Source organism: Schistocerca cancellata, chromosome 3 (assembly GCF_023864275.1).
Source record: "Schistocerca cancellata isolate TAMUIC-IGC-003103 chromosome 3, iqSchCanc2.1, whole genome shotgun sequence".
NCBI classification, from domain to species: Eukaryota; Metazoa; Arthropoda; class Insecta; order Orthoptera; family Acrididae; genus Schistocerca; species Schistocerca cancellata.
Window position 1 is genome coordinate 545353989 of NC_064628.1, and position 12917 is coordinate 545366905.

At 41.6% G+C, this 12917-nt stretch overlaps 1 protein-coding gene across 1 annotated transcript in view; it reads right to left on the reverse strand.

Annotated features, from left to right (window-relative positions):
* The window catches only part of LOC126175382 (nucleoporin Nup188), a 294589-nt gene that overhangs the window by 67148 nt on the left and 214524 nt on the right, over positions 1 to 12917 (reverse strand). Inside the window, exon 18 of the mRNA XM_049922156.1 lies at positions 12042 to 12199. Coding sequence (XP_049778113.1) covers positions 12042 to 12199 — 158 coding nt within the window. The remainder of the gene's footprint in view (positions 1 to 12041; positions 12200 to 12917) is intronic.

A 12917-nucleotide genomic window follows, 5' to 3' on the forward strand; every position in this document is an offset into this window, starting at 1 on the left:
TGGTATATGAAATGACTGCTTTCACATGTGGCCCTGCCTCTGAGAGCACTGCCTGTGACAAGACTGTTGTGGGATATATTGAGTGGGTGTCTCAGAGAGGTCTTGCAAAGGATGGGACTGGGTGTGGCATAAAGATGGATCTGGATGTTACTTGCATGGAGAGGGTTGCAGAATATCACTCTGAGAGGGATGGGAAGGATTGTGAGAAGGATATTCTATTTCCAGACACAATGATGTATAGTTGAGCCTCTGATAAAGGATACTGTTTAGTTGTGCCATCCCACGACGATATTCGATGAGGAGGGGGATGCTCCTTTGCAGTTTTTGGAGATATTAGGAGGATTAAAGAAAATAGCACAGGAAATCTCTCTGCAGATTTAGAGTTTTGGGGGATAGTGTCAGTTTGTGAAGACCTTACTGACACCATCAGCATACTGGGCAAGGGAATTCTGGTCACTGGATATGTGCCAGCCACAAATTGCTAGCCTACATGGGAGTGATTTTTTGGTGTGGAAGAGATCAGGTAATACATACAGCGATCAAAATTCAGGCACGGGGGGAGGGGGGGGGGGGCAAACTGCTTGGTCATTGGTCCCAACAGGTGTATGGATGGATGGAGTCATCACAGAGGTGGAGGTGATCCAGGGCGGTGGTGCTTTTGGCTGAGGACAGGTGGTGAAGTGAATGGAGGAGAAGGTGTTGAGGAATGAGGATTTAGTATCTTGGCAGTGGCTTCAGATCATGTCACATCATGAAGATGTCATCAACGAAACTGAACCAGACAAGAGGTTTGGGGTCTGGATGGCTAGGAAGGTTTACTCTAGATGCCCCATAAATGGTTTTGCATAGGAGGATGGGCAAGCAGGTGTACATGGCCATACTGCAGATCTGATTGTACATTTTCCCTCAAAGGTGAAGTAGTTATATGCGAGGTTGTAATTAATTAGATGTTAAAGGAATGAAGTGATGGGTTTGGAGTTGGAAGTTGATTAGAAAACCTGTGGTAATGGGGTTTGGATGGCTGAGTGTCTGTGAGCAAAGTGATTCTTATCTTTAATATGGGAGGAACACTACAATGGGGCATTTAAGACTGATGGATTTATGGATTTTAGGAGGTGTGCAAGGGGGTCACAGAAGTAAGCAGAGAGATGGATTTGGCCTGGATACTCTGGGGGATCTGAGTAGAGACTGAAGGTCGTACCAGACTCTTAAGGTGAAATCACTATGGCAGAAGCCTGTATCTGCTGGAGGTTGATTAAATAAGGATTTGTCTTGAGAATGTTGAGCGCTGTTTTCTCTTCCGTTCGGAGGTTTGTGTTCCTGGGCAGAGATCCAGGGAGCTAACTTTGAGGTAAGGAGTTCCTGGAATGTAACCAGGAGGTGATTAGTTGGGAGAGGAGGTGTGTCACATTTGGATGGTGGTATGGACTAGGAGAGGCAAGGTACTATATTGGTACTAGGCTGGCTTCTATTGGAGGGACTGGTAGCAGAAAGGGTATCCAGTGTAGGGATTGGGAGAATGAGTAGGCTTTGACAAGTGCAGCATATCTGAACATGGGTGTGGGACTGAAGGTGAGGTCTTTGGATAGGACTGAAACAATCCTACAGCTTCTCGCATTCATATCCAGTGCACTTACAGTTTCTCCCTCTCATGGGTACGGAACTCAATGAAATGATTCGACAAGACAATGCCACCGCTCGACTCCTCACCCACGATGATTTTATCATAGACCCTTAATCTTCTGTTGTGTCCTTCTGTATATTATTCTTGTCAGCAGCTTGATGCTTGTTCTTACACTTATCTACCCTTGTTATCTTTGGACTGTGTGGATGATGTTTTTCCAAAAGTATGATCATATGCGTCTAGACTCAGATAACGCACACCAACTTGAGTAGTTGGCTGCTTCTTTGGCCTATTATCTATCCCTTCTGCCTCATTTGATCACAAGTCTTTCAAAGGTCTATGAAGCTCTGACTCTAATACTGGATGATTATGTCTTCCATATTGACTCCATTTCTTCCTCAATCCCGTCCTCAGCCAAGTCCTTACCCTCGTAGAGGCATTCAATGTAATCCTTCCATCTATCTCCTTTGTCCTCCACACTTAACAGTGGAAATTCCACTACAAACTTAATATTGATGTCATTGCTTTTACTTTCGGCCAAGGCTGTTTTGAGTTTTCTACCTGCTGAATCAGTCCTTGCAATGACCATATTTCTATTTTCAATTTATTCACATAATCCCTGCTCTTCCTGATTACTTCGCTTCTAAATGACTTATGTTTGTCTATTTCTCTGTCCCTGGACATTTTTGTACTACCTACTTTTGAGGATCAGTAGAAGTATTTTTTCCGTTACCCAATGCTTCTTCGCAGTTACCTTCCTTGTATCTTTGTTTGTCAATCCAACATCTGTGAGTGCCCTTTTTAGAAGTATTGATTATTCTTCAACTGAAATGCTTAATCATCACACTACCTATAGCCTTAAAATCTTCAAACACATGCCATTAGTCCTTGGTACCTGAGTATCACACTGATCCTTCTGGATGATTTTAACTTCATACAACTCTTCATCATTACAAAATTGTGATCTGAGTGTATATCTACTTCTGAGTGTGCCTTACAATCCAGTATGTGATTTCATCTTCTTGTACCTACAGGTCTTTTCTGAGAATACATCTTCTTCTCCTGAAATTTGTATCACGTATTTACTACTGCAAGCAGAAGTTTACTGCAGAACTCAATTAGTCTTGCTCCTCTCTCATTCCTGCCATGAAGCCAATACTCTCTCGTAACTTCTCCTTCCATTCCTTCCCCTAATACTGTGTTCCAATATCCATCATTATTAGATTATCCCAGATGCAGGTCACACAGTTCCCAAGAAGTATAGGCCAGTGTTTTGTCAGCACACATCTGGGCTCCAATAGCATACCAGAAATGCCCCATCAGGTTCAGATCAGATGAATTTGGTGGGGAAGTCATCAACATAATTTCACTATCATGTTCACTGTAGCATGGTTTTGGCCTGGTAACACAGAATGTTATACACTGGAAAATACTGTACATGGAACGGAAGACATCCAGCATGAAGGGATGCAGGTAGTCCCTAATAATGTTCACATAGTTCACAGCTGTCATGGTGCTTCAGATTACTACCACAGGTCCCATGGAAGCCCATGTGAATGTCCCCCACAGTGTGACACTGGCCATCAGCCTGAGTCTGCATGGAGTGGCCTGTTTTGAGCAGCCGTTTACTTTGAAAATGGCCTGTCTGGGCATGAACATCAACTTGGTTTCACAAGGGACACCACTCACATGGAGTAGCAAGAATATGGTGTCGCCAAGTGGGATCATAGGCTTTTGTCAGGACAAAAAAGATGGTAATGAGGTGTTGACGCTGAGAAAAAGTCATTCGAATGGCAGACTCCAGATAGACCAAGTTGCCAGTGAAGGAGAGACCTTCCCAAAAACTGCCCTGGGATGGACGGAGCCAGGAGACCCCAAGACTCGAGGAGGCAACACAACCACTGGCTCACCATACATTGCACAGAACATTGGTGGGGCTGACAGGATGATAACTATCCACATCTAGCGGGTTATCACCAGGCTTTAGCACTGGAATGATGATACTTTCCCGTCATTGCGATGGGACTTCACCATTTGCTCCAGATGTGCTTGTAGATGGCAAGGAGGTGGTGCTGATAATCCGCTGCTGGATGTTTAATAATTTGGGAATGGATGCGGTCAGGACCAGGGGTTGCGTCAGGACAATCCACAAGGGTACTGAGGAATTCCCACTCACTGAAGGTAGAATTATCTGGCACAGGGTGGCATGGAGCAAAAGACAGATGTTATCATTCCACCCACTGTTTTAGGAGACATAAGATGGGGCAGTAATTCTCAGATGCAGAGGTGCAAGCATTATGCTCGGCAAGACACTCAGCAATTGGTCTGGACCGGCATATACAGCTCCATGTGTGGAAATTTCAGGTATACCTATAGGAGTCTGATATGCATAAAGGCATCTGAACTTGGTCCAAATCTGGGAAGGAGAGGTTCGTGTGGCAATGGTGGAGATGTATCTTTCCCAACACTCCTGCTTCTGTCATTTGACGAGCTGACAGAACCGGACGCACAGCCATTTGAGGGCAATGAGATGTTCCAGCAACAGATGATGCTTATGAAGTTGAAGGGCTCACCCACAATCTCTAATGGAAACAGCAATTTCAGACGACCACCAAGGTATCGACTTCTGCCGGAGGCAACCTGAGGAACAAGGGACGGAAAATTCAGCTGCGGCAACAATGGCAGTAGTGATGGTGTGGATCACCACATCGATATTGCCATGCAATGCAGATTCAACGGTGATAATAGGGGTGAAAGCGTCCCAGTCAGCCTTGGTAAGAGCCCACCTGGACAAGCGTCCAGATGAGTGATGCTGGGGTAGGGAAAGGTAGAGTGGAAAGTGGTCACTACCACACAAGTCATCGTGAGCTCTGCTGTGGATAGACGGGAGAAGGACAAGACTGCAAACCAAGAGATCAATGGCTGAGTATGTGCCATGTGCCATACTGAAATGAGTCGAGGCATCTGCATTGAGTAAGGATATCCTTGATATTTTTACCATGGCCAGTAATCTCAGATCCACTATAAAGGCTTATGGACGTTAAAATCGTCCAGAAATAGAAAAGGTGTGGGGGTGGTTGGGAGATTAGTGCAGCTAATACATGGTGTGGCACTTCACCATCTGGAGAAGGTTCATGTTACAGATGGTAATTTCCTGCATTGTCCTCACCCTGACAGCCACTGCTTATAAATGTCTTTGAAGGGGGCACACGTTTGCTACAGACAGAGGTACGGACTTAGATACAAACTCCACCTGACAGTCTGTCACAGCCAGTATGGTTTTTGTAGTATCCCTAATAGCCATGAAGGGCGGGGGTCCACATTGTGGAAACCAGGTTTTCAGAAGGCCCATACAAAAAGCAGGTGTGACACTTAAAGAGTGCTAACTCAAGCAGGTGGGAAACGAAACCAATGCAAATCCACTGGAGTATGACACTTTCTGTCACCTGGGAAGACATGAAGGTACCAAGGAGGCAGATTACTCCTCAGGGTCACCTGCCACCAGCAGATGAGTGCTCACACCCAGCGCCATTGTGTCTGAGGTGTCTGTGAGATCTAGGAACTCGGGGATGTCAGAATCTCCATCTCGTCCTCAGACGCAGAACTATTAGAGAGTGGTGGTGCAAAGGCCACCCAAGTCTCCAGTTTCCTATCAGACTACTACTTTGTTTGTTTACCCTCTCACTACTCTTCAGATAATTTTGGGAGATGTGTAGGACAGACCCTAAAAGGGGACCATCAAGTGATTAGGTTGAAAACTGGGAGACTCTCTTTAGTCGCCTCTTACGAGATGCAGGAATATCTTGGGCCTATTCTAACCCCGAACCAACAACGAGAATGCATAAGAGAGACAAAACGGCAGATCCTAATGTCTCTTCTAGATGTACAGGCCATGCTGGTTCTCGTAAGTTAAACATCTCCATGGATCACTTTATGGGGAACAGATATAGACTGGTAGCTCTTGAATTCACACTGAAGACAGCATGGTAAGTCAATGTCTGCTACCTTCTTAACTAAAGGTATTATAGATGATATGAAGATTGACAGACTGACAAGACAAGTTATGATAATGACGGGGAACATGATGGCATTACATGGGAGCAGCATTGCATATGGACCAAACTCTTAGATTTGGAAGTACTGAAGTTTGGTTAGGAGCACTATGACCCTAACCCTGCTAAGTCATGTCTTGCCAAACTCTACAGGGCCTAATTTCATCAAAGCTCAAAACTGCAGTGTTGTTATCAGAACTGAGTAAAGTGGAATGCTTGAACCAGAGACTTTGAATATTCTGTAACAAGCTAGGATTTGACTTCCTACATTTACACCATAGTATTGGGAACTGTATGGTCATCATAAATGGGTCCCAGATGCACTACATGGCAGGAGCTGCCGCCCAGGTAGATGACTGTGTGTGGGGCATACACAAGGGACTTTTAGACTGTGTGACTCTCCTCCCTACCCATATAATGATAGTAATAACAGACCTCAGTATTGGTATGAGATATCAAAGAAATGACCCTCATCAATGAGACTGCTAAAATCCTAGAAACCCAATGCCAAAACATTTGTAATAATTTCCAAGAGTTGGAAGCATTCCTAAGAATAAGTGGAGCTCACATAATATTAGTTACAAAAAGCTGGCTACAAAACCAAAATTGACAGCAGTGAGATTTGTTCAGCTAAAACTAACTGTGTATCAAAATCCTATGCCAATAGGAAATAGTGGCAATATATTTGTCACAGTACAGAAGAAACTCAAAATTACTGAGATAGAAATTGAAGCTGTGTATGAGGATGTTTTAGCAATACCCAGTGTCAAGGGTTTCTACTACAGATCACCAGTCTCAGCCAACAATCAGTTGGGATAGTTGCAGTTTTGTAAATTGTGAACATGGCACAACAGCCTCAAAAATAATATTAAATGCTTTATCTGAAAACTACCTATGAAGAGAGAGTCTGAATGTTCCCTCATGACAGAAGTATATTAGATCTCTTAGCAACAAACAGACCTGTCCTCTTTGAGGATGTCCACATTTATACTGGGATCAGTGGTATAGGAACAATGATTCTCAAACTACAAATAACAACTAAAAGAAACAGAAAGATTTACAAGGCACAATACACAAGAGAAAGAGGCAGTACTGTCATAATGTAAGGAAAACCTTGAAACTTGTATTTGTGGACATGGGCATGTAGAGAAAATGTAGCTCTAGTTTACAAGAATAGCTGACCGAGAACCGGATAGGTATGAATCTATTAGGACAATTCACGATGGACTGAACCATCTAAGAAACATCTAAAGACAGTAACTGACTACCATTGGAAAATGGTCCAGTCTTGAGGCATTCTTCATATGGAATCTTTCATACATTGTTGTGCATTCAGAGTGTGCTAACTTCTTTCATTTGCAGATTTAGTGATTGCTTTTGATAATGTAGACTAGAACACACACTTTGAAATTTTATAGGTCACAGGAATAAAATAGCGGAAGAGAAAAGTTGACTGGAACTTGTACAATAACCAGACTACAACTATATGAGCTGAGGGACATGCAGTAGTCAAAATAGGGTGAGACAAGGTTTTAGCCTGTCTCTCATATTATTCAATATGTTCGTGAAGCAGGCAGTAAAGGAAACCAGAAAGACATTTGGAAAAATGATTATAGTACAGGGAGAAGAAACAAAAATTTTAAGGATTGCAAATGACAGTCAGATATGGCAAAAACTTTAAAGGTAAGTTGAATGTACTGGATAATGTCTTGGAAAAGTTATTGCAAGATGAACAGCAACAAAAGTAAGACAGGGGCAATGGAATATAGTCAAATTAAATCAGCCAATGCTGAGCAAAACAGATTGGGAAATGAGGCAGTAAACGCTGTATACGAGTTTTGCTATTTGGGAAGCAAAATAACTTATGACGACAATAGTAAAGTTGATGTAGTGTTGTACAGTATATATATGGACAGAATAGAAGCTTTAGGAATGTGGTGTTACCAAGATCGCTGAAGATTAGGTACACTGAGCAGATAACTAACGAGAAGGTACTGAATTAAGCTAGGGAGGGGGGGGGGGGGGGGGAGGCAGAAAAATCTGTAATCTGTAGAGGGAGACAAAGGCTCAACTACAACAAGCAGTTTCATGTGGACATGGACTGCAGTACTTACGTGGAGATAAAGAGGTATACACACGATAGACTAGATGAAAAGCTACATCAAACCAATCCTCAGTCTGAAAACCACAACCACCACCGCCGCCGCCGCCACAACCAACAACAACAACAACAGCTCCAGATGATGTTAATGAGATACTGAGTCATGCTCTTTGAGAACCAAGGAATATTGCAGCTACCTGAATGCCTTGATCCACTGCTTTCAGTTTGTCATGTGAAATAAGCATGAGTCACATTTTGCATGACCGATGTTTTCAGAATCCATGCTTATTGACATGGAACAAGTCATTCTGTTTGGGATTCTTCATTACCTTTGAGCTCAGAACATGACCCACTATTCTAACACAATGGAAATTGACAGATAAAAAAATCTATTCGCCAAGCAGCGACATGGGAACACACACACACACACACACACACACAAGAGTTTAACATTTACAAGTTTCTGGGGCAGTGGCTCCCTGTTCTCGCAGAAGAGCTGAATGAGAAGGAAGAGGAGTGAAGGAAAATGACTGGAGATGTTTAGGGAACGGGGTATAATTCAGGAAAGTTGTGCAAAACCCGAGTCAGGGGAGATTTACTGGAAGGGTTGAGAAGGAAAGACTGATTGGTGGGGGCTGCACCGGATGAGATTTGAAAACCTGAGAGCTTCAAGGTGGAAGACAGGGTAATATGCAAGACAGACAGTACTACTAAACCATCGTTCACGAGTTAATAAAAGTGAAAAGCTAAGTGCATTGTATGTAAGACCAGCTACACACTTCCGTCCACATCAAACCTACTAAAATACTTACACTTTGACAGTTGCTATCCATTCCATGTCAAACATTCCCTCCCATACGCCTTGGCATTTGAGTCAAACATATTTGTTCGGATGCAGACTCTTTACAGCAGTACACCACCAGTCTCACTTCAGCCTCCACTGGACGTAATTACCTCAACAGCCTAGTTGAAAAGCAGATTTCCCACGCCATCATATCCAATATGGGTACTACCGATCCCTCCAAAAAACAACTTCAGAGCACACCACTTGTCACCCAGTGTTATCCTGCTCTTAAATGTATTAATCAGCTACTTCGACAAGAACACAACTTCCTAAAACCATCCCCTGAAATGAGATCCATTTTGTCTGAGATTTTACCCACCACACCTAGAATAGCTTTTCATCACACTCTCAATTGCCGCAATATCCTTGTCAGACTGTACGTTCCTTCGGCACCCATCTCCCTACCCTGGGAACATTCCCCTGCAAGACTTGCTCTACACATCCTCCTACCACCACCTATTCCAATCCTGTAACTGGTAAAACATATACTATCAAAGGGAAAGCCAGCTGTGAAACGACACGTTATATACCAGCTGTTATGTAAACGCTGTTCGGCCTTTTACCTCGGCATGACTACCATCCAGTTATAAGTCAGGATGAATGGGCATAGGCAGAAGGTGTATACAGACAACACACAACACCCTGTTGCAGAGCATGTTGTACAACGTGACAGTCATGACTTCGTTGCCTGTTTCACTACACATGCCATCTGAATTCTTCCCCAAGGCAACAGTTTCCCAGAACTCCCAAAGTGGGAACTAGCACTACAACGTGTCTTTGGTTCTTGCCACTCACCTGGCCTTAATTTATATTCCTTTCTTCACTCCATCTTTCATTTTCGGATCTGTCTATTTTTCGACATCCCCTCACCCATCTCTGTTACATACAATGTTATTACCTCATGCACAATGTTTCAGTAGTAATACCTGTCTTGCATATTATCCTGTCTTCCACTTTTAAGCTCTCAGGTTTTCATATCTCTATAGGTACAGTCCCCAAGAGTCAGTCTTTCCTTCTGTTCCCGTCCGGTAAGTCTTCCCTGAACCGGGGTTCTGGGTTACTTTTCTGAACTGAGCCCCTTTCCCTAAACCTCTCCAGACTTTTTTCTTCACCCCTCTTCCTTCCCATTCAACTCTTCCGCCAGAAGAAGGAGTCACTGGCTTCGAAAGCTGGTAAAAGTTAAAGCCTTTTTGTGTGTGTGTGTGTGTGTGTGTGTGTGTGTGTGTGTGTGTGTGTGTTTTCCCCTGCCGCCACTTGCCGAGTAGATATTTTTATGTATCCATTTACATTATATGAATATAATAGAGGGAAACATTCCACGTGGGAAAAATATATCTAAAAACAAAGATGATTTAACTTATCAAACGAAAGCGTTGATATGTTGATAGACCACAAACACACACACAAAATTCAAGCTTTCGCAACCCACGGTTGCTTCATCAGGAAAGAGGGAAGGAGAGGGAAAGACGAAAGGATGTGGGTTTTAACGGAGAGGGTAAGGAGTCATTCCAATCCTGGGAGCGGAAAGACTTACCTTAGGGGGAAAAAGGACAGGTATACACTCCCGCGCGCGGTACCGGTTCTCAGCTACGCTACAGATCAGTTTGAATGGAAATAAATTTATTTATGAAAATACAAAGTACAGTCTCCAACAAACTTTACATATTCACATACTCCCTTACCTTTAACCCAAATGAACACAGACTCATTAACAGATATTTTTCTCTTACTACGAGTATACAAAGACAATGCTGAAGTAGACATATAAGCTGATTTACGAAAGTCTTTATTTGCAAGTTCTGCTATATGGTAGGTACGATAGGCAATAATGTCTCTATCAACAAAACTTTCAAGTCCTGGAACAGTAGGTACTCCTGTACCTCCACGTACAATGGCTACAGTAAGCCAACCATTACCATGTGAAAATGTATCATTAATATCAATACTAAAATTAAGTCTGCAACCACAGAAAACACAAGGTCCGTCGACAAGTGCGGTAGCAGCAACACTCTTAACTGGTATGCGGTTCTTCTTGTCTCCAGCTGTTGTGGCGAACTCAATGTTTCTCGATGGTTTTATACACTGTCTGTTTAGAATGGCAACGAATTCTCCTGTAAGGCATCGTGGCGGCGTTCAATGCAGATGCCTGTGCAGAAGCAGCAGCGCGAATGAGCCTCTGCGCTGGCACTGTGAAAATTTTCTAAGTCCACGATACTGCATATACTATATAAGCGAGTGAGAGCCGCGCAGAGGCTCATTCGCGCTTTTTTCCCCCTAAGGTAAGTCTTTCCGCTCCCGGGATTGGAATGACTCCTTACCCTCTCCCTTAAAACCCACATCCTTACGTCTTGCCCTCTCCTTCCCTCTTTCCTGATGAAGCAACCGTGGGTTGCGAAAGCTTGAATTTTGTGTGTGTGTTTGTGTTTGTTTGTATGTCTATCAACATATCAACGCTTTCGTTTGGTAAGTTACATCATCTTTGTTTTTAGATACATTTACATTACATTATCAATAACTATTCTACAACAAATGGTTGACACTGATCGTGGTCGGCTAATTTGTGAAACACTTCTTCAACTTTTCCTGCATACACACATAAGAGACCTGTGCTTGTTCCAACTACAGGTCATAGATTATTTGTTCTCATGAACTATGGTATATAATGCTTAAAAGAGGCATTAACTCTCATACAAATTATTTATAGAATCTAACAGGGAGTCCATTGGTTCCTGAGGCCTTGTTCTGTCATAGATTTCGGCTGTTTCTCAGCATCAGTGGGGCGTTGCTCAATTCCAGAGATTTCAGCTGTTTCTCAATGTCATTGACACTAATATCCGTAATATAGTGATGTGATAGTTAAACTGTGACAGCACTACTAGATTTTCCTTTGTAAAGGGTCATTTGAAAACTAATTTGTACTTTTGTGACATAACTGAATTCTTACGTAATATATTCTGAAATGGGAATTGTTACAACATATTTCAACATGTTAGTCCTCTAAATGGTGGCAAATCAGGCAAAAATGATACAAGATATTTGACTACAAATTCACGTAGTCTAGTTTCTGTAGTTTTTATTCATTATATTTGGATTTAATTAATTGTTTATTGAAAATCCTAGCATTTGAAATAAAAAATTCTAACTTCATATATCAGCCACAGGCCATATAAATTGTATTACTACCTATTTTGACCTATTATTAAAAGCAGAAATATTTAATACTGAGAACAAAAATATAAAATTACAAGATGGTCACTGTGTGTCCTTTTGGGAATATGTCTAGTCTGTGTAAGTTAGCACTTGAGTTTGGTATGATTCATCTGCTGCAATAAGTAATCAATATTATAAGGATTTTTCCTAAAATTTCAGAATAACATAGTTACTCAGTATCCATTAAAAAAAAAAAATAATTTTACTTGCCTTCTTGGAGTTGCTTACTACACCTTCCATACAACTGGATGCACAATGTCAATATAAGTTCTCGTACATTTTGTGTCATGACTGAATATGAAACAACTAGGTACTGAAGCAGATTCATTAACTGCACTTTTGTAAGTTCTTTATTGCAGTGGCATGTGCTGAAAATTGAAAAGTTTTTTTGTTAACCAGAACACTACTCATAATTAAGAACACATTTGCTTCTTTTTCTAAGATACGCAGGGAGAATTATGTGTAAGTGGCACAATCACCTAAACTATGAAAGCAAAAATATATACAGCTGTTTGAAAAGGTAAGTAACTAGATGAAAAAATTGCTTTTACAAAGAGACAACTTTTCGTTCATAATAGATTTAACTAGCGTATATGGCAAGTAATCTCCAGATGCAGTACCAGTTACATGAATGTCATAAATCAAGAAATTGAAAGCACTTTATGTAAGACATGCCACAAAGATAAAACACAGAATCATAGGAGGAGGGGAAAAAAGGAACAACAATTGGTATCAATATAATAAATTTTCTGTTTACTATGTAAGTGCTTATAATGATTTCTGTCCCAATTCTTTTATACATGACACCACCTCAATTTTCTAATTCAGACAAATTGAACATTTTTATGAGTTATATACAGAACTTTCTTCTTGTCTGAGTGTTACTTAATCTTCAAAGAATTATATCAATTAACTTTAGCATCTTTGAACAAACAGGTGCATGTGACATGGACTAGTAATTAATGTCATGTCAATTTAAAAAAACCTCCTGTGTCTACTAATTTGACTCACTCTCTTTACTAATCACTTTTTTTTGTGTCTACACTAACAGATTTCTGTCATAATCAACTCATGTGCATTTGTATG